This window comes from Geotrypetes seraphini, chromosome 3 (genome assembly GCF_902459505.1).
Source record: "Geotrypetes seraphini chromosome 3, aGeoSer1.1, whole genome shotgun sequence".
NCBI classification, from domain to species: Eukaryota; Metazoa; Chordata; class Amphibia; order Gymnophiona; family Dermophiidae; genus Geotrypetes; species Geotrypetes seraphini.
Window position 1 is genome coordinate 320,758,643 of NC_047086.1, and position 22,932 is coordinate 320,781,574.

Genomic DNA, 22,932 nt, shown 5'->3' on the forward strand with positions numbered 1-22,932 from the left:
AGTCCTCAGTTTGAGCACATAGTGGTAAGCCTACTAAGAGTCAGACCACACCAAGAATAAATATAAACACACTAGTCAATCAGGGTATAACACAGACGAATGTAGCTATATCAAAGTCATGAGGCTGACCTACTAGATGATATTTGCTTCACATATTGGCTGTAAAATACCCCTTGCCTCCATGAAAAATTTGGAAACGGGGTTGATAGATCAAAGGAAACAGCAAGTGTTGATATTAAGAGTACAAACATCTGTGAATTCCTTGTGGAACAGAGGACTTTAGTATTCTCAACAAACAATGGACCATGCTTATGAATGGAACACAGTTTCCATCTCATGTGTACTGTATAGTTCAGAAGTTTTGAAAAACCACCACTTGCAGGCTAGTAGCTTCTGGTTTCCGGGTGGCTAAGTGATGGTGTGTGTGCTCAATATAAAGTGGGCCTGCTACTAATAATTGAAGCTTGTGTTGTAACCAGGTCTCAAGAAATCCCAGTAGCTCAGTGTCAGCTATTAATGCTGCTAGACCTACTAAGTGCAGGTTACTGCACTGGGATCCATTTTTTAACTCCTCTATCTTATTTTCCAAATGTGGTCTGCATCACAGCTTGAGCATCAACCATATGACGGATGCAATCATCTAGAACAGAGATCTGCTGCTGAAAAGCCCCCAAGGCCAAATGGAAATCTTCTATGTATCCATCTAAGGCAGGGGTGCCCAACAGGTCGATCACGATCGAACGGTAGATCGCCAAGGCAAAGTGAGTCGATCGCGGAGCCCATCCCAGGCTCCGTGGTAGACTCACTTTGCCTTGGCGATCTACTGGGCCGATCAGAGCGACCTGAACAAACTGAGTGAGTGGGCAAAAAGATGGCAGATGAGCTTCAATGTGGAGAAATGTAAGGTCTTGCACATAGGGAAGGGGAACTCCATGTACAGCTATACGATGGGAGGGAGGGTACCGGGGGAAGGCAACCAAGAAAAAGATCTGGGGGTATTGGTGGATAACACAATGAAACCGACGGCGCAATGTGCAGCGGCCTCAAAGAAGGCAAACAGAATGTTGGGCATTATCAAAAAAGGTATCACTACCAGAACGAAGGAAGTTATCCTGCCACTGTATCAGGTAATTGTGCGCCCACATCTGGAATACTGCGTCCAATATGGTTTCCATACCTCAAGAAGGACATGGCAATACTCGGGAGGGACCAGAGAAGAGCAACGAGGATGATAAAGGGCATGGAGAACCTTTCATATGCCGAACGGTTGGACAAGCTAGGGCTCTTTACCCTGGAAAAGCAGAAACTGAGAGGGGACATGAGAGGCATAGAGAAGATGGAGTGGACAGATTCTTTAGACTAGCGGGGACAACAAAAACAAGAGGTCATTCAGAAAAACTAAGAGGAGACAGATTCATAACGAATGCAAGGAAGTTCTTCTTCACTCAACGGGTGGTAGACCTGGTCTGACCCAGCAGAGGCAATGCTTACGTTCTCTCCCCGATGTCAATTCTGCCGGGGAGGAAGTTCGGGCCAGCCAATTGCTGCCTAGCTGTGCCGGAACTTCCTTTCCGACGGCAGAATTGACGTCGGGGAGAGGAATGCTGGTCGGCCCGACACAGGGAAGCAGGGAGAGCTTGGGGCGGCGGTGGCTTTGGGGCCTGTTCCCCGATGGTGGTAGCAGTGGCTTGGTGGAAGGCAGGGAGAAAGAAAGAAAAGGGGCAGGCAGGGAGACAGAAGGAAAGAAGGGAAACAGAAAAAAAGAAAGGGGGCATGAAGAGAGAAAAAAAAGAAAGGGAGGCAGAGAGAAACAGAGGAAGAAAAAGTTGGGGGAGGGAATGAGGTCTGGAGGAGAGGAAGCATACAGGCTGAAAGAAGGGAAGAAAGATTGGATGCACAGTCAGGAGAAGAAAGTGCAACCAGAGACTCATGAAATCACCAGACAACAAAGGTAGGAAAAATGATTTTATTTTCAATTTAGTGATCAAAATGTGTCTGAATTTATATCTGCTGTCTATATTTTGCACTAGGGGCCCCCTTTCACTAAACCACAATAGCGTTTTTTAGCACAGAGAGCCTATGAGTGTCGAGAGCAGCCCTGGGCATTCAGCACAGCTCCCTGCGCTAAAAACTGCTATTCTGTTTTAGTAAAAAGGGAGGGGGGTATATTTGTCTATTTTTGTATGGTTGTTACTGAGGTGACAGTGCATAGAGTCATCTGCCTTGACCTCTTTGAAAAAACCTCGGAATAGGAATGATAATTAACATTTTCTCAGCATACAGTGTGCTTTGTGTTTTTTTTTAATTTTATTGTTGGTAGATCATTTTGACTTGGTCATTTTAAAAGTAGCTTGCAAGCCCAAAAAGTGTGAGCACCCCTGATCTAAGGTGTCAATCTTGTCCGATATGTTCAACTGGAGGAGTGTGGCATAGTGGTTAGAGAAACAAAAAGAAATCCAACCAAATCTGCAGAAAAACCAACAAAACAGGTGGTAAAAAGATTTTATATTACTGCATTTTAACCTTGATACAATAAACTTTTGCCTGCATCTTGTACATTATCTGCAGTTTTTGTTTGGTTTTCCTGTTATAGTGGTTAAAGCTACAGCCTCAGCACACTGAGGTTGCGAGTTCAAACCCCACGCTACTCCTTGTGATTCTGGGCAAGTTACTTAATCCTCCACTGCCCCAGGTACATTATTGAGCCCACCGGGACAGAAAGGGAAAATGCTTGAAATACCTGTAAATAAACCGCTTTGAGTGTTGTAATATGGCAGAATACAAGTCCCAATGCCCCCCCCCCCTGCTTTTCATTGTTGACTATTAGTAAAGTTAAGGTGGCAATATCTCAGTAATCCAGAAAGTACGCCTCCCAGATCAGCATCTACCATCTTGATCTCTGCCCTACAGCTTTTCTCTTTTTGCAGCAGCTTGACAAAATGTTGCGAGGAAAAACACTATGGAGGCAATGCAGCAGCATTAGTGGAGCTTCCCCAAAAGCGGGTCAACAAATCAGAGTGTTAAGCGAACCTGGGAGAGAAAAGGCAGACCGGGAGCCCTTTCTACCGACGCCAGCTACCTAGCTCGGCATCACATGACCTGCCAACCCTCAAACTATGCTTTTGAAAAGTGATCCAAGCCCATCATATCACCGATAAATTCAGGCAGGAGTGCGAGAATATATAGATGGGATTCCACAACACAGCTCTGCTAATCTCTTCAATGCTGCATGACTGATGCCGTCATTAGCCCTTTCATATGAGCTTTTGACATGAGAACAGAATGAGATACAGACTGCTATCCAATTAGAAATGGCACATCATGACACTCCCAGGTTTAGTGGGTTGAAATGAAATATGAAACGGTAAACAGATGCATAGGTGCCTATGGCAGCCTGTCACTAAGCTGCAGCAAAAAGTGACCTTGGCATGACCATGCACAGGTTTTTCTGTGCACTAAACTATTTTGCCACAGCTGTAAAAAAAAAATGGCCTTTTTCTATGGTGTCCATGCATTGTTGCCAAAGCACAATCATTTAAAATCAGTGCAAGTAAGTGCATGTACCACCATCCATTTTGTAGGTGGTAAAGGCTATTCCTACACTAACCAATTAGCACATCATGATGTAGTTGCAGTGACTGGTTAGCACAGAAAACACCCACTCTCTGCCCCTGGACACCACCCCCTTCCCCCATTAAAAAAAAAAAAAAAAAATTAAAATTTATTGCACACATTATTAGCAAGTGCACATTTGACACTTACTGAAGAAACCTGAGCTTGTCTGGCAGGATTCCAGTTTAAGCTGTATTAGACATGTGCTATATCTAATGCAGCTTAGTAAAAGGGTTCCTATGTGCGCGTCTTTATAAAACACTAGCACAAACCTTTTATGTCTTTCATTGGTTTTATTTGTTCTTGGGCTCCCCCTTAATTTAATTGTACATCACTTAGATTTTATTTATTTTTTTTTATATATGCATACATATATACATACACATAGGTGGTTTATCAAATGAAAATTGACCTTGACTTACAGAAAAAATAGCAACTAGATTGTAGCTGTAGATATTTACACCTGCTTGGCAGCAGACAAATGTTAGCACATAACTTGAGACTTATTTTATAAAATTAAGTGTGTATATTATGACTCCCTTATGTCGAACCTTCTACTCTAAAGTGATGTAAAAGTCCACACCTAATTACATTATACACAGTTTAACATGTGAGCAATGGCATAGCAAGGTGAAAGGTGACCCCCGCTCCTTCCTGCCGCAGCCCCCCACTGTTTCTCTGATCCCGCCTGATGTACGCGCACACACACCCTCGCCCCTCTAGTTGAAGTTGTTGCTTGTGGTGGTCAACGTGCTCCTCGCGACCCCGTCGACTCTCCCTCTGACACCACTTCCTATGCTTGGCACCCAGAAGTGACATCAGCGGGAGAGCCGATGGGGTTGCAAAGAGCATGTTGTTGACTGCAACTTCAGATAAGGCTCGAGGGAACATAAAATAATGAATAGCATCAAGACAGAAGTGCTGCAAGGTAGTTTGGATAAGCATAAAAAGCTGATAATCATTATTTATTTTGTTTCTGGCCCAGAAATATCTAAGAAAAAGGACCATTTAAATTAAATTATGAAGCATGTATGGTTGGGTAGAATGGATGGACCGTTCAGGTCTTTATCTGCTGTCATTTACTATGTTACATAGTCTCATAGGAGGTCCTACATCGGAGTATATTTAACATTTATGTTCTCTAGTTTTACCATCGACTTAGAAATCTAAACAAGCCAGACTTAGAGAAGTCTTTGTTAAAATGGCTTTACCAGTTGTCAGCCTATGCTTGCAGTTCCTAGGACTGTTTTTATTTTGTATAGACTTGTAAACCATTTTGAAAAAACACACACAAAAAAAAAACTGTATAGAAATTTTAAAAATAAATAATCTCTATGACTTTAGCTGAGGGCTAAATTAGATTGAGGGGAAAAAATAAAGATGAAGACACTCACTGAAGTAATTCCACAAAATAATAGTGCCAAACCATATCATAAACAAACAACAAAACACATCAGCAAAAAATACATATCAATAAAAATTATGTAATATAATGAATATGCTCAGTACCCCCACACACACACCGGTCAAAGGCTGAAAACCAATGGAACAGAGAACCATCATTGCATTATTCAGTTCTCCCTCTACCACATGTAACTAGTAAGTGTGTACTGTAGATGATCCCAGTGCAGTGCACTGGGATCATCTACACAGCTGAGCAGCTTTAGATAAGTAACCTTTTGCTATTCTTTTTGTGGTTACTTTGTTACCTCATTGCATTTTGATGGTTCTCTGTTCCATTGGTCTTCAGCCTTTATGACCGGTGTGTATGGGGGTACTAAGCACATTCATTATATTTCTCAATAATTTTTTATTGATATATATTTTTTTGCTGATGTATTTTGTTATTTATGTTTATGGTATTGTTTGGCACTATTATTTTGTGAATTTAGCTGAGGGCTCACATCACACAGCAAAACTATAGTTTTTGGTTTCAGCTTTGGCTAAAACCAGGTGACAAATTTCAGCTGTTTTGGTTTCTTCTAAAGTAGTTTTGGTTTCAACTGAAACAAAAACCAGTTTAAGTCAGCCTCTAAACTTATTTAAAAGTTGATTTATATGAAAATATAAACAAGAATGATTTAAGTACGAATGCCAACTGAAGTTCAAATTTACTTCACAGCATTTGTTGTGTTCTATAGCACAGTTCTTCAACCGCCGGTCCGCGGACCGGTGTCGGTCCGCAGAAAATTTCTGCCGGTCCGCGCAGGGCCGGCGAGATCAAATTGGCAGTTAAATTTCCTGCCGACTGCGGTTCCTCCTGACTGCGGTTCCTGCTGATTAATGTTCCTCCCAGCCTCAGGCGATCAAGATAGGCTGCCAACGTCGGGGCCTTCCCTCTATGAGTCTCGCCTGTTCGGAAACAGGAAGTTGAAACAAAATAGGCGGGACTCAGAGAGTGAAGGTCCCGACGTCGGCAGCGTGTCTTGATCACCACCCCTGCCGAGTTGCTGAAGAGGGCCGCGGGGAAGTTGCGATTAGACCGGAGAGAGCTGCAGATTGAGGTGCAGGTGGAGGGAGATGGTCAGCGTGTGCGAACAAGATCCTGGGGAGCCTTCACAGTGGCTGTCTCCCCTCCCACCAGCTCTCCTATTTGCCAGGGCAGTGATTTTCCGGCAACTTCCTGCAGGCAAGTACCGAGAGCTGCTGGAAGGGGAGGAAGCCACTGTAGGAGGCTGGGAAGGTGCTGGAAAAGGGAGAGCTGTTACTGGACTTGAAGGGAGTTAGAAGGAGAGATGCTGCTGGGAGGGGAGGAGGGAAAGGGATGGGAAGAGAGTTACTGTTGGATAGAGGGAGGAGGGAAGGGAGAAGAAGGAGATATGCTGCTGGGAGGGGAGGAGTGAAAGGGATGGGAATAGAGTTAATGTTGGATAGAGGGAGGAGGGAAGGGAGAAGAAGGAGAAATGCTGCTGGGAGGGGAGGAGGGAAAGGGATGGGAATAGAGTTAATGTTGGATAGAGGGAGGAGGGAAGGGAGAAGAAGGAGAAATGCTGCTGGGAGGGAGGAGGGAAAGGGATGGGAAGAGAGTTAATGTTGGATAAAGGGAGGAAGGAAGGGAGAAGGAAGAAAAGGAAGGAGGGTAGGGAGAAAGAAAAAAGGAAGGAAACAGCTGGCAGGGAGATTACAGGAGGGGGAAGGGGGTCAGGGTGGAATGGAGAGATCAGATGAGAGAAAGGGAAGAGAGAGGAATGAGAAAGTAGAGAGACATTGATGCTGGAAAGGGGGTCAGCAGAGAAATGAGAGAGGGATAAAGATGCTAGATCTGGTGTAGGAGAGATAAAATGAAGAAGGCAGTGAAGCTGGAATGAATGATGTAAAAAGGAGAGAGGAGGATGGACAAGGAAGAGGGGCATAGAAAGAAGTCAGATACATATGGAAGGGGGAGAGGGCAGACATTGGATGGAACGGGTAGATGGTGGAAGGAAAAGAGTGAAAAGAAGATGAAAGCAGGAACCAGAGACAACAAAAGGTAGAAAAAAATAATTTTATTTCTATTTTGTCATTAGAATATATCAGATTTGAATTATATATCCTGCTAGAGACATAACTGGGGACTGCAGTATTCTGTTAGCATGATATTTCTATGTAGCATTCTATAATAACTTGGCTTGTTCAGTTTTCTTGATAGTAGAGGGGATATATGTGAAGGGGAGGGGAGACAGGGGTTTTGTTGGTCCGTGCTCTGTATATTTGTATTTATAAAATCACAATTGCTCAGAATATTGTTTCTTTTTATACTTTAATAAAATACGTTCAATATAAAATCATAATTGCGGCTTGTGCAGATGGGATCAGATGGTTTGCGGGGACCGAGCTCGCGGAGATGGGGCGTAAACGGGGTTTTTACATTTTAGTCCTAGTAGTTTGCCGGACCACAAAATAATTATTTTATTTCTGCTGGTCCATGGGTGCAAAAAGGTTGAAGAATACTGTTCTATAGTGTTTCAACTGATGGTTTCTCCTATTTTTGTATATCAAGTGTTATAATGAAAACATTTTCTGTATTGCAATGATTACATTGCAATCTATTTGTGCAGTAAACAAACTCGCTAGATAATGATCCATAGTAAATGATAAAAAGAAATCCAACCAGATCTGCAGAATAAACAGCGAAGCAGGAGAACAAACAAAAACTGCAGACAATGTACACGATGCAGGCAAAAATTTATTATCCCAAAATAAATTACAGTAATATAAAAACCTTATTACCAACCAAGGGACCCAACATGGTCCGTGTTTCGGACAAACACCTTCATCAGGGGTCCATGGCAGCACTTTCGGCAGATTTAATATATAGGCAATTGTTGTTATCTTCATTTTTTGCGGTATACTTTATACCTTATTTACCATGGACCCCTGATGAAGGTGTTTGTCCGAAACACGGACCATGTTGGGTCCCTTGGTTGGTAATAAGGTTTTTATATTACTGTAATTTATTTTGGGATAATAAATTTTTGCCTGCATCGTGTACATTGTCTGCAGTTTTTGTTTGTTCTCCATAGTAAATGATAACAGATAAAGACTTGAACGGTCTACCCAGTCTGCCCATTTGTTATATCCATTAAAAATACAAGATTAACTTGTCTCTTCTTTGATATTTCTGGGTCATAGACTAAAGTCCACCTGGTATTGTCCTAGGTTCCAAATGCTGAAGTTGCCGCCCAAGCTCACTTCAGCCTATCCAACTATTCTGTTTGTGGGATATCTACCATAAAGTCTGACCAGTATCATCCTCATGTTCCAAGTTAGTGGAGTTCCCATCGATTCCCTCCCCAGCCCATCCTACATCAAATCACCACCTATGGTGACACAGACCATGCAAGCCTGTCCAGTATTGGCCTTAGCTCTTTCATTCATATTGTTTGTTTTCTAATTAGATATCCTCTATGTTTATTCCACGCTTTTTAAAATTCCATCATCATTTTCCTCTCCACCACTTCCCTCAGGAGGACATTCACCACCCTCTCCTTTAAAAAAGAATTTCTTAATACTACTCCCGAGTCTTCCTCCCTACAACCTCAAATTACGCCCTCTAGTTTTACCATGTTCTCTTCTCTGGAAAAGATTTGATTCTATATTAATACCTTTCAAGTATTTAAACATCTGTATCATATCTCCCCTTTCCCTCCTGTCCTCCTGTCTTCCAGTCTTCTCATACTTCTTTTTGTTCAAACCCTTTACTATTTTTGTCACCTTCCTCAGGACCACTTCAAGTCTTTTTATATCCTTCACTAGATACGGCCTTAAACCGAAAACAATACTTCTGGTGTGGCCTCACCTATGACCTATACAGGGGCATCAACACTTCCCTTCTTCTGCTGGTTATTCCTCTTTCTATACAGCCTAGCATCCTTCTGGCTACAGCCACCACCTTATCACACTGTTTAGATATCTTTAGATCCTCAGACACTATCACTCCAAGGTTCCTCTCTCCATCAGTGCTTATCAGACTCTCACCTCCCAGCACATACAGTTCCCTTGGATTTCTACCCCCCAAATGCATCACTCTGACCTTCTTCATATTGAATTTTAGTTGCCAAACATTAGACCATTCTTCTAACTTTTGCAGCTTCTTTTTCATGTTTTCCACTCCATCCAGGGTGTCCACTCTGTTACAAATCTTGGTATCATCCGCAAAAAGGCTAACTTTACCTTCTAACCCTTCAATAATGTTGCTCACAAACATATTAAACAGAATCGGTCTCAGCACTGATCCCTGAGGCACTCCACTAGTCACCTTTCCCTCCTCCAAGCAAATTCCATTAACCACCATCCTCTGGCGTATGTCCATCAACCAGCTTCTAATCCAGTTCATGACTTTGGGCCCCAACTTCCTCCAATGGAGTTTAAGAACCTCCTATGAGGAACCATGTCAAAAGCTTTGCTGAAATCTAAGTAAATTAAATCTAGTGCACTTCCTTGATCCATTTCTCTGGTCACTCAGTCAATGAATTCAATCAGAGTCGTTTGGCACAATTTGCCTTTAGTAAATCCATGTTGCCTCAGATCTTGTAATCCATTAGATTCTAAGAATTTCACTATCCTTTCCTTCAGCAACATTGCCATTATTTTTCCAATAACTGAAGTGAGGCATACCAGCCTGTAATGTCCTGTTTCATCTCTGCAACCACTTTTGTTAAGAGGGACCAGATTCACTCTTTTCCAGTCCTGAGGAACCTCTCCCATCTCTAAAGATTTATCAAACAAATCTTTAAGACTTTAAGAGGACCCGCTAGAACCTCTTAGAGCTCACTCAATATCCTGGAATGGATCCCGTCTGGTCCCATAGCTTTGTCTACCTACAGTTGGACAAAGCTTTGTTCATAAACACTTTCTTCCATGAATGGTGCAATATCCACACCATTCTCAGGTGTAACTTTGCTATCCAACTGCGGTCCTTCTCCATGTTTTTCTTCTGTGAATATTGAAAAGAAAGATTTGTTTAGCTTATTTGCTTTGTTCTCATCACTCTCCACATAGTGGTTCTTACCTTCTTTCAGTCTGGTAATTCCACTTTTTGTCTTTCTCCTCTCACTAATATACCTAAAAAAATTTGGTCTCCCTTTATTATATTTATAGTCATTGGGGGGGGGGGGGGTAAAAAGCTGACTGACCCAGGGAAGATCTTATAGGAGATTAAAGCCCAAAACCAATAAGGTTCTGAACCATCGCATCAGAAATGAGGTCTATGAGCTATATCCAAAATCCTAGATTACAGTACTGGGGTTATGAAATGGGCTACGGTGATGGATTTTTATGTTACGATACGTAGGTTTTTAGGATAACTCACTTTGATTGTATCATAGCTACAACAGAGGAGGATATTCGTCTTACTCAGGCTGCCACGAAGGACTGTGAGCGCTGTCCTATGGAGTTAAGAATAATGGAGCCTATCTTCTATCAATCACAGATTACAGACTATGATTCGTCAGATAAATGCTTCTAGGCCTATCTTTCAGACTCTGGCGACTGCTGCACAATTAGGCTGAGAGTGGAACAGATTCGAGATCTCATCTGAGCGTCCATATCGTTTATTAAAGCAGACTAAAAAAATCCAAACCAACCAACACAGCGTTATTACTGACACTCACATTAAAAGCCGGTAGTTGTCCGTCAGCCGCCCGATGCAACTCTCTTACCAGCTCCAGCGCCCTCTCACAAAACATCCCGACCCCACTGTTATAACAGCAGCAACAGCTACTCACGACCAACGACTGCCTCCAACATTTCGCGCCAAACCATTCTCGCCAATAGGAGCTCACACAGGTGCTAGCCCCACCTCCCAACCGCGCCTCGTACGGGAACTCGGAGAACTCATACTTAGCTCCTCGACTGCTTTGCCTTCTGAGTCCTGCTGTTGCTCCTGTATCTCTGGAATTAGGGCGCTTTAGTCAACTGTCTTCGCCGGGAAACAGCGTGAGTACCTACTGTTACTTCTCTTGGGGCAAAAGGGGGAACGAAATCGAAGAGCCTGGTGTTGACATTCGAGAGTTGTTCTTATAACGTGCTATCGTGGCTGGCTGACCCTCGCGACCTCACGTTCCCCCCCCACCCCACAGATGGGGTTTACATCCCGGAACCTAGGGGAGAAGTGTAGGGGTAGAGGAAGACTTTTGTTTGGGGGGAGGGGGTAGTATAGACAAACCAACGTCCAACTCTTCCTCTCGTGGTCTTTGTTTATTGCTACTGTGGGGTGAAATATCCGTGGGGCTATACCACCTGTGGTCCTCCACCCCATTGCACAACCTGTAGGGAAATGGGTGCAAAACGGGTGCCAGGTTTTGCACCGTCTTCGTCATGTCGTGCATAAGTAGAAATCTGTCTTTCGACTCGTGTGGTGATATGCTTCAGACGATGGATGCTTGGTAGCGAGACTAGCATACTTGTTCCTTATTTGGTTGGGATAAAGGGTTTTGCCATTTAAAAAAATGGGGAAATCTGGATTTTGGAAAATACTATTTAACCATTTATTCCTAGTACATTTTTTATGACATGGGCTTCCATGATTTGACGGCTGCGTGATTGAAAGCTGGGCATCAGGCACTCTCATATAACATGGGATGTAGGAAAGCTGCTGGTTTCCATGGTATGATTCAAAGCGCATCTAAATATGGCTTATTAGCTAACCTGAAAGTACAATATACTGTATAATAATTAACAGTGTAGTATAGTAGTGCATTTTCCCACTAAACTAAGGGAGCTCGGTAACAGCCCTGTTTGTAAAGGTTAAGTAGAATCTATGAGGGGCTAGGATGTGCTTTTTGACAAATGGCTCCCAGTAAAACTGGGCCAGAGAGCAATGGGGCAGCTGTTGTGGTGTGAGCAAGAACATCAAATCAGCCTGGTGAGACAGAGGAAACAGGCTCAAACCAGTAATAGCACATATCCTGAACTGGAGAAGGAATCGCATATCAAGGCAGTAAGTTCTTCATGTTTCAAGATTATTCTGCACAGTTCAGGTGTAGAGAAGGGCCATTGTGCCTGTGTTCAGAACTTTATAACAGATATGTGTAGTTTCTGCTGCTATTTTCAGCAAAGTTGTACTTCTAATTAAGGGAAAAATGTATTACAGAGAACATTTGATTTTCTACTAATTTCTTTATTAATCCACCGGTACATATTTGCCATACTGCCTCAGTGTAGGAATGAACAGTGCTCCTTGCAACATTTATGATGCTCGTTGAAGAAACCAGTTGGAGTAGAATTGATATGGCAGTTTGAAGTAGTCTTTGTAACATAGTAAATGATGGCAGATAAAGACCAATGTGGTCTATCCAGTCTGCCCAACAGTTTATTTTTATTTCTTTGATATTTCTGCTGTAGAAGTCTGCCTGGCACTGTCATTAGGTTCCCAACTACTGGAGTTGCTGCCAAGTTCATTCCAGCCTTTCTAAACCATCTCAAAGTATTGTAGTTCCCGTAGAAGCTCTTCCCAGCCCATACAACCATATAGTCTTATAAAGTACACTGATCATGCAACTCTGCTCAGTTCCAGCCCTAGTTCTTCAATTTATACCCTTCACTTTATGATTAGAGATTCTCTGCATTTGTCCCACACTTTTTTGAATTCTATCACCATTTTGCTCTTCACCACCTCCCTCCAGAGAGCATTCCAGGCATCCACCACCCTCTCCGTGAAAAAGAATTTCCTAACATTACTCTTAAGTCTACCACCCATTAGCCTCAATTTATGCTCTCTAGTTTTACCATATTCCTTTCTCTGGAAAAGATTTGGTTCTGTATTAATATTTTTAAAGTATTTAAATGTCAGTATCGTATCTCCCTTGACCCTCCTCTCCTCTAAAGTATACATATTCAGATCTTCAAGTCTCTCCTTATGTCTTTTGGCTTAAACCCCTTACCGTTTTTGTTGCCTTTCTCTGGACCGCTTCAAGTCTTCTTATATCCTTCACCATATATGGTCTCCAGAATTGAACACATGTGTGGCCTCACCAAAGACCTGTATAGGGGCATCAACACTACCTTTCTTCTGTTGGTTATGCCTTTCTCTGTACAGCCTAGCATCCTTCTGGCTACAGCCACTGCCTTGTTGCATTGTTTCTTTGCTTTCAGATCCTTGGATACTATCACCCCTAAGTCCTTCTCCCTATCTGTACATATTAGCCTCTCACCTCCCAGTACATAAGGCTTCCTCGGATTTCTACTTACCAAATGCATCACTCTGCATTTCTTTGCATTGAAGTTTAGTTGCCAGACATTAGACCATTCTTCTAACCTCTGCAGATCCTTTCATGTTATCCACTCCCTCTAGAGTGGCCATTCTGTTACAAATCTTAGTATCATCCACAAAGAGGCAAACCTTACCTTCTAAACCTTCAGCGATGTCACTCACAACCATATTGAACAGAATCGGCTCTACCACTTTGAGGCATTTGAGATGCTCTCCCCATTTGTTAGCACCAGATTCATTATTGCTTTTTCACTCGTGGGTTCCGTCACCATTTGTTTGAGCACAGCCCCTTGAAAGGCATTCACAATCTCGACTTCTTTCCAAATCTGCAGACTGAATTTCCAGTCCACATCTGGCAAGTTGAAATCACCAAACATTCACACCTCCCCTTTCTTTCCCAACTTTTGGATATCTGCAACCAGATCTTTATCAATTAGCTGCGATTGAGTCAGAGGTCTGTAGACAACATCCACATAGATAAAAGTTTGTTTATGTTTATTAAGAACTTTATATACCACATAAAAGTCTAAAAAGATCTAAGCGGTTTACAATACACAATTCATATTCATTAAGAAAAGAACTCCATTAAAAATAGAAAAGGAAAGATTAAGGGCTCCTTTTACAAAGCCGCGCTAAAATGCCGCGTGCACTAGTCGCTACTGCCTCTTTTTGAGCAGGCGGTAGATTTCTGGCTAGCGCGCGCTAATCCAGTGCGTGCAATAAAACCGCTAGTGCGGCTTTGTAAAAGGAGCCCTAAGTTTGTTTTTTGGGGTTTTTTTCCATAAAATATCATAGCAAATATCTCAACAGTAACAATTCTAATAGTAAAACAATAAAACACAGATCACAGTCCCAAACTCTGTTCTAAGTTGAGAAAGCCAATTGGAAAAAAATGTGCTTTTAAATGTCTTTTAAAATTTTTATATGATTCTTCTTTTTTCAAGTCTATGGGCAGATAACCGTGGAACTAAATAAAAAAATGCATAATCTCTAGTTGATGCAAGATGTGCCTTCGAAATATGAGAAACAACTACCCTATTCAGAGATCGTAATAAACGCCTTGGAGCATAGAATAGCACCAAATTAGAAAGATATGAAGGCTGTAACTGGAATAATGCTCTATGTGCTAACCAATGGAATTTTAAATACAAAGGTGTCACTTGATCGCGAATAAACACCCAACCTAGTAATCTAATTGCAGTATTCTGCACTTTTTGCAAACGCTTCAACTGTCCCAACCCAATGCCTGCATATACTAAATTACCATAATCTAACTTTGACAATACAAAGGCATGAATTAATGTATGCAATGATTTCTCATCCCAAAAATCTCGAATGGCTCTAAGCTGACTTAGTGCCCCAAAACCAAATATCTAAAACTATCTACTAGTTTTATACTGCAATTATTTAATGCAAAATCTAGTTGAGGTGTTGCTTTATCTCCAGAGATACAACCTGCTATGGTCTTAGACATACTTAAAACCAATTTATGATCACTCAACCATTCTTCTATTCTATTTAAGCTAGCCAAAAGAGGATCTAGATCTAACGTACCAGGTGATAAGTCTATAGACTAGTAGGATGTCATCTGCATAACTATATGTACTAATTCCTGGATTCATCTTGCCACAGGGCTCAGGAAAATATTAAATAAAAACTGGCGATAGGGCTGATTTTTTTTATTTTTATTTTTCTTTTCATAGCGATCCATATCGCTTCTTCCTTTCCCCAGGCCCTCTGCATTTCTATTGCTTGGATATTTGTTTTTACTCCTCCTCCTTTTTGACCATCTCTGTCCTTCCTAAAAAAGATTATAGCTTGGTATGTTTGCATTCCATCCATGGGAATCAGTGAACCATACTTCTGTGATAGTAACAATATCCAAGTCTGCCTCTAGCATCAGGGCTTGCAGATCATGAACTATATTGCTTAGACTACGCACATTTGTGGTCATTGCTTTCCAGTTATCTTTCTGTGGCAATGTCATTTTTTGGTTTAGTTTTTCTTCTGTTGCATTGATTGTTTTTTACATTGCTATTTGCTTTCTATGTTTACTATCGTCACTTCTTGTCTTTCGCTTAGGGTGGGCACCATAACGGTCCTGCTTGCATATGCCACCCCCACCTTCTAGTTTAAACTCCTAGAAACATATTGGATTAATTTCTCAGCAAGGATTCTTTCCTGCTATAGTAAGATGTAGACCATCATTACAATATAGTTTCTTGTCTTTCTATGTATTACCCCATCCTCCTCGAACCTAAAGCCTTCTTGACACCATACTTTGAGCCACCTATTGAATGTCTGTGTTTCGTATTTTTTCCTCTCCCTTTCCATAAGCAGGCAGAACTTCTGAAAAAGCAGCAGCCTTAACAAAGGGTTTTAAGCCCTCCCCCAGCTCCTGAAAAACTTTCTGTGCGGTAAGTGAGGAGTTGTTGGCCAGGTAATTTGTTCCTAGATAGATACCAACATCAATGTTAGAATTCTTAGTTAATTCCCTAGTTAGTATTTGCCTCTTCTGGTAGCTGAGGATCCTGGAAGGCATTGTACTATTTGGGGCTCCTTGGCCTTTGTTGTAAGGTCTGTACTGTATTCAATAAATATTAAATTTTTAAATGTTTGTGAGTGTCTTATCTTCTCATTTCTGCTGGAACGATTTGTGAGGATTTTCCTTATTGGAGAGACTTTTAACTGGGGTGTTTTTTTTAGATACAGATGTTTTTAAGAAAGATTGTTGACATGTTTTTCTAAAAATACCACTTTTTTGGGAAATTAAGCTTTTTGGGTTGGTGGTTTTCTATTTTTCAATTAACAGATTTTTTTTTTTTGTATACTTGGAGTAAGGGAAAATGCTCAATATTGCAATGGTGAGAGACAAGTGTTTGCACAATAGCTAGGATCTATAAGAGCAAGAGAAAACATGATAGCCAGTGAGGATGTACTGTATTTATAAAATGGCCTAGCAGAAGAATGGTATGATATGACAATCCCAATGTCTTACAACTGACCATGGGCAAGGACATTGATTGTGATAGGAGGTTATATGCCAAAAGAAAGTTTGCTCAGGTGGAGGACTTGATAGGGAATAACCCTGTAAAAACTAGCTTGTTTTTCCCCCTTGGTTGTTACCTTCAGTAGACTATAAGGATGAGAATTCCACTGCAAAGTAATGTGAACTGATCATATTGTTGAATCTGTTAGCAGATGGTGAAGGAGGGGAGAGATCCATCCATAGTGAATGGATGTCTAAAAGGTAAAGAGAAATGGACCTCAGTCCTTCTTTGAACCTATGCATCTCCTAAGAAGGTTAATGTTCTGAAGGTGATGAAAGGAAGGAGATGGTGGAGGAGGTTATAGTGAACGAGGTAGTCACCTTGGCAGAAGGTGGTAGGGGGTGGTGGTGAGGAGGACAGGATGAAAGGGAAGAGGGATTGGATGTAGAGCAAGCAAGTCAGAGGGAATGGAAAATTATTCAGTAATCTAGCTGGGTATCTCCTACCTGAGGATAAGATACATGGCTGGGAGATAGTCTCTCAGAGCAGAGGGTAGGAGGATAAAGAAAGGAGTAGGAGTGGATGTATGTAGGATTGGGAGTTAAAATGGGGAAGAATACTTAGAAATACAAAAAAGGAACCAAATAGGTATAAACAAACACTTAAATGAACATCATACTTTAAACAGGGCATAGAGTGGCTTTGTTGGGTAGACTGGATGAACCATACTGATCTTTATTTGCCATCATTTACTGTGTTAAATTTGTAATAAAAATTATTTTTAAACTAAGACACGACTTCCGGTGCTGTCTCGCAGATGAGCGGGAGAGGAGTTCCTTAGCTCCCAGGCCTGGATCACTGATTACCCTCTTCAAAATCCTCTACAACCTGAACTTTTAGTGAATCATTGTGGGAAAAGCATTAAGAACCATTTGGGAACGTGTGGTAATCTTGTAATTCATTTTTATATAGCATCCAAGCTTCCTTGACCTGACTGTGACAGGCCCCACATGGCGGACACAAAGATGGCAGAAGCGGCTTGCTCCCTGGAAACCTCCGTGAGTTCAGTATGGGCTAGGGAAGTGTCAATTGAGGTTGCAGTGCATCAACAACCAGACATATATACTAAAATTGTTTGTAGAGTGACCCAAAGCCTGACATTTTCAAGGTTTAGTTTGTTATACTGCTTATAAGTACAGTGGTGCCTCACACAACGAACTTAATCCGTTCCAGGAGCAAGTTTGTTATGTGAAACGTTCGTTGTGTGAAACGCGTTTTCCCATAAGAATACATTTAAAACACAATAATTCGTTCTGCAGCCCTGTTTTCCCATAAGAATACATTTAAAACACAATAATTCGTTCTGCAGCCCTACATTTCCCTCCCTCCACCTCACCTTGTATGCGGAGTCTGCCGGCCCTCTCCCTCACCCAGCCGCACGCTTCCAGAAAGCTGTGCACGCGCAGCTGCTGGAGTTGGTCAATGTTCTACTCTCCTGCAACTTCCGGTTTCCGGTTGCGTCAGAGGAGAAGATTGAGCAACAGAGCATGCGCTGTGTGCGCTGCTCCCTGAAAGCGTGCGGCCTGGCCGAGAAAGAGGGCCGGAGAACCTTGGCATTCCAGGGTAAGGTGGAGGGAGATGATGGAACAGTATTTCATGGTACAGTATTTACTATTTGTTAAAAAGGAAATAATCTTTTGATGTTTTCTGGATTTTTTTTCGTTAGCTTAAACATGGCTTAACTTGCTGTAAATGGGTCAGGTCTCGTAAGATAGGACCAGAGAATCGGGTCTGGGTAAAACCAGGATTTGCAGGATCTCCTGGATCCTCATGGACTTGTATTGAGATCCTGGTAATATTGCAGGATTTCACGAATTTTCCAGGACCCTGGTCCACCTTAACAGCAGACCTCCTCTTTTTTTGATTGCCACAGCTGCTGCTCTGCATTTACTGGAGTCCCCTACACGCCGTCTTCTCCTTCTCTGCATGGGTGCTGCTGTTCCCGGCTTCGGCGAGAGTAGTTCCGCCCCCCCCCCGGGCCCCTCGGGCGACTTCGTTGTGTGAAACGAAGTTCGTTGTGGGGAGCACGACAAAAAGTTCGTTGTGCGCAGCGTTCGCTGTGCGAGGCGTCCGTTATGCGAGGCACCACTGTATAAGCAGTTTACAATATCATGATAAAATTGGGTGACAATACAAAACCCATTGTATTACCAGTTTGTTTACTTTTTATGAGAATAGAACAGGAGTTAACCTTTTTTTGGTTCCTGCACCCCTTTAACTGACTGATAGCTATGTTTTCTAGTGCAGTAGGTGTATCATTCTGGGCAAGCGAGTAATCTCCCTACAGCCGTGAGCCTTTGCAAAAGGAATCCACTCTGGATTTTTTCTGTAACCTTCCTACTTCATAGAGAAGAGAGCTCTACTGCCACCTACAGTTTTTCCCTTCTGCACCATGAGCCAGAAGGAGTGTTTCTGTTCTGCACTGTCTTTTTCTTCTTTATTTTTAGTCGGTTCTTCATTTTTCCTTCGGGTTTCAGTGTTCAGAGCTTCCCATTTACAGGGTTAGGCTCTGCCTGCATGGAGAAGAAGCAAACTGTGGTTTGCAGCTGACAGGCAAATCCCTTGTGGTACCTGTTAGCCAGCCTGCAGAAGTTTTTTTGGAGCTCAAGGCCATCCCTGGTTAGCATTGCTCACCCACTGCTTTGCAGGGCTTAGGGCACAGGCTGCTAGGCATCCTTAAGAGGCTCGGCGGTGTCTTGCAGGGTACCAGCTGCATTTTTGCCTCCCCCAGTTCTGGTTTTACTTATCCGTTGGTCCGTGGGGGTTCAGTCAGACACCGTATCTTGCTGGCAGCTCGAAGATCAGCATTGGAGGAAACGTTCTTCATGAGGCAGTGATTTCCTTCTCCCTTCCAACTACTGTTGAGGCAGGATGCAGCACATTGCCAGCACAGTGAGTAAGGCTGTTGTAGCCTACGAGGTGACTTAGGGGGTTGGAATGTCTGAAAATCAAAGATTTATTAGCTTATGCTTGTTCCCCCCTCCCCCAAAATCCTATATTTGCCAGTTTTTACCTTTTTATTTTGCTGATTTTTAGTGTTTTTTTGGCGCCAAAATTCTGCCGGAGGCCATCTTGGATTTTAACTTTAATTTTTGCAGAAGTCTCCTGCAGCTTCAAATCTCTTTTTGCCTCAAAACTGGTGGGAATTGAGTCTTACCACTAATTTATTGCAAGGACTTCACAAATTATGTTGCTTTGGATCCTGTGATAGTCTTGGATCCTGGGGATGATCCTACGGTTCTGCGCTTATTCAAGCCCTTGGCTCTGCTGGATCTCATTTCTGAGTCCCTCCATAAATTTGGACTTCCAGCTGATCCCCTCTACTTCCTCCTTCCTTATGAGTGGTGTGAGGGTTCAGTCTTCTATGTTACCCTGGCATCCTAACATTAATATATTAGTCACGGAGCAGTGGGATTACTCAAGAGGGTCTCTCAAAGGTAGCAAGAGCCATGTCTCAGCTGTATCCTATAGAACAGGAGTGCCAGCAGCTGTTTACTCAGCCAAAGGTAGATTCCTTGGTTGCACAGGTTACTAAGTGCACCTCTTTTCTGAGTGAGGGCGATGTGGTGCTAAAAGATATGCAGAATCACTGAGTGTATGTAGTTCTCAAGATACTTTTTTAGGCATTGATTTTGGCAGTCAAAGCGGCCTCGGCACTATCCTTTGTTGCACATCCCTGTTTTTCCAGGCTACAAACTCTGGAGCGTGAGGGCGAAGAGCTTGTGCCTCAGCTCCTCTTGTCTGGAGTAGAATATGTGATGGATGTTTTCTGTGACATTATTCATGTTATGAGTAGGGTTTCAGCTTATTCATTTTCTGCCCACAGAATTCTCTGGATCAGACAATGGGCTGCGGATTCCACTTCCAAAGCTACTCTCAGCAGACTCCCTTTTAAGGGACCATTGTTGTTTAGAAAGGGTCTGGCTAATTTTACTGTTTTACTTTGGCAGATATTTACAGTACTTTGGCGACTTTCGGCGTGTCATCTAACGTTATTCTTCCAGCTTTCTTTTGTGACATTTTTTCTTTTTTCCTTTATCACCATGGACCCCTGATGAAGGTTGTCCGAAACACGGACCGTGTTGGGTCCCTCGCTTGGTTGAAAGGTTTTTTTAGATACGATTTATTTGTCACAATAAATTTGCCTGCATCGTGTACAAGCCTGCAGTTTTGGTTTGTTTGCTCTGGTCTGTTTTCTCAGTGCAGATGAAGTTGGACCCCTTGTTTTCTCTGGTTTTCTGGCTAATTTTATGACATATGTGGATGCTCTTATTTTTGTGGCTTCAGGCAGTCTTGCCAGCTCTACTTCCCAGAGGTTTTCTGGATCCAGAAGCAACTTGGACTGTTCCCTCTGCCAAGAAGTCGCAAGGATAGGGGGCAACTCTTAAACTTTTTACAGGCCTGGGTTCAGATTTTGTCTGACTGCTAGGTCTGGAAAACATTTGCCCAGCCTCTAACAGATTGTTTTGTGGACTCTCCCGTATGTGTGTGTGTTGGGGGGGGAGGGGGGGTTGTCTGGAGAAAGCGATCAGAGTGCAAGCCACTGTGAGAATGTCGCTAGACATTCAGGCCATAGAGCCTGTGCTGCCCGAAGACTTGGGCTCAGGCAGATACTCCATATACTTCATTGTGCCAAAAAAAGTTTCCAATGTTTGGAGACTCATTCTGGACCTTACTCATGTAAATGTAGTGTTCAGAGTCCCGTGTTTTAGCATGGAGACGGTTCGATCTGTCGTAGCGGCAGTGACTCCAGGAGAGTTCCTAACCTCTCTAGATCTGACTGAGACCTACTTACATATTCCCATTTTCCCAGACTACAGACAGTTCCTATGGTTTCATGTCCTGGAACAGCATTATCAGTCCTTGGCCCTGCCCTTTGGCCTAGCAATGGTTCCCCACATATTCACCAAAGTGTTGGTGGTGGTGGCAGCCCATCTGAGAAAGATGGGACTGCAGGTGCATCCCTACCTGGACAATTGACTGATTGAGGGTCGGCACACAGTGGGTCAGGTGATTCAAGTCCTGGAGGGTCTGGGGTGGATTGTGAATTACCAAAAGAGCCATTTGTTGCTGACACAATCCCTGGATTACATGGGTGTATTGTTTGACATGGCTGCCGGCCATGTCTATCTTCCAGAGGCATGTAGATAACGTGCTTCCTGACCAAGCCAGGTCCGTCAGCTTGGAACTATCTTCAAGTCCTAGGTTCTATGGTGGCCACGATAGACGTGGTTCCTTGGGCGAGGGCCCACATGCATCCTTTCCAGCACGTTAATTGTGCGTTGGTTTCCGCAGGCAGAATCTTTACAGAAGTCTCTGCCTTGGACACTGGAAGCTAGGGCCAGGATGGACTGGTGACTCTGCTTTCAGTCCCTATCCGTGGGCATGCCCCTCCACATAGCATCTAGGGTGGCCGTCATGATGGACATTGGTCTCCTTGGCTGGGGAGCTCATTGCAACCATTGGCTGATTCAATGAAGTTGGTCGCCCATCCAGAGGAAGTGGTCAATCAACCAGCTGGAACTTTGAGCCATTTGGCTGGTTTTGCTAAAGCTGCAGAAGACTCTGGAAGGCTAGGCGGTCCAGGTCTTCTTGGACAATGCTACAGCAGTGGCATATGTCGATCACCAGGGGGGCACCAAGAGTGCTCATCTGTGTCTGGAAGCCCATTCGCTTTTCAATTGGGTGAAACATCATCTGAAGGCACTCTCAGTGGCACACGTAGCAGGTGTGGACAATGTCCAAGCTGACTTCCTCAACAGACAGACCTTGGATCTGGGCGAGTGAATGCTGTCAGCAACTGCATTCCAAACCATTGTTTGTTGCTGGGGTTGGCCACAATTCGACCTCAAGGCTACAACGAACAATAAAAGGGCAAAGATAGGAGACTGGAAGCCCTGGTCTGGATGATCTGGTCCAGCCGTGGCTGCAGAGTGTACTATTATACGTTTTTCCTCTATGGCCAATGATAGGCCAATCCTTCAGTGGATCGCAAGTCATCAGGGGTGAGGTTATTCTGGTAGCTCCAGACGGACCATGCAGACTGTGGTATATGGATCTGGTGTGTCTTCAGATGGGTCCCGGTCTCAGGCTACAGGTGCATCTGGACCTTCTTTCCCAGGGTCCAATACTCATAGAGGATCCGGATTGCTTTGCTCTTAATGGCTTGACAAAGCGTTAGTACGTAAGGGGTACTCAGAAGTGGTCTTTACCACTCTGCAAGTCTAAGAAGCAGACAACAGTCTCAGCCCATACTAAGGTGTGCAGACTTTCCAGCAGTGGTGTGCTTAGGAAAAGGTGGAGCCATTTTCAGCTCCGGTTTCTGTGGTGTTGGTTTTCCTCCAAGCCGGCCTTGACAAGGGACTTAAGGTGGCTTCCCTTCAGGTCCAAGTTGCCAAGCTCTCTTGTTTCAGGGCCTGAGACTGAAGATCTATGCTGGCATCTCATCCAGACATAACCAGATTTTTAAAGGATGCACTACACAACAGACCTCCGCTTAAAGCCCTGTTCCCTTCATGGGATCTTAACATGGTTCTGTGGGGCCTCAGCTAAGCTCCTTTTGAGCCACTGAAGGAAGCG

The 22,932-nt window shown here is 43.1% G+C and overlaps 2 protein-coding genes across 4 annotated transcripts in view; one reads left to right on the forward strand and one right to left on the reverse strand.

Moving 5' to 3' along the window:
* GINS1 (GINS complex subunit 1) overlaps positions 1-10,855 on the reverse strand; it is a 46,339-nt gene extending 35,484 nt beyond the window's left edge. Inside the window, exon 1 of the mRNA XM_033936460.1 lies at positions 10,704-10,855. Within this exon, the coding sequence (XP_033792351.1) occupies positions 10,704-10,778 (75 nt within the window). The 5' untranslated portion in view covers positions 10,779-10,855. The remainder of the gene's footprint in view (positions 1-10,703) is intronic.
* Positions 10,856-10,865: 10 nt separating this feature from the next.
* ABHD12 (abhydrolase domain containing 12, lysophospholipase) overlaps positions 10,866-22,932 on the forward strand; it is a 214,640-nt gene continuing 202,573 nt past the window's right edge. Inside the window, exons 1-2 of one of the 3 annotated variants that reach the window (XM_033936454.1) lie at positions 10,869-11,028; positions 17,266-17,351. The gene's annotated coding sequence lies outside the window, so the exon portion shown is untranslated. Of the gene's footprint in view, positions 11,029-11,457; positions 12,032-17,265; positions 17,352-22,932 lie in introns of those variants that run through there. The other 2 variants (XM_033936455.1, XM_033936457.1) reach the window with 2 other exon arrangements.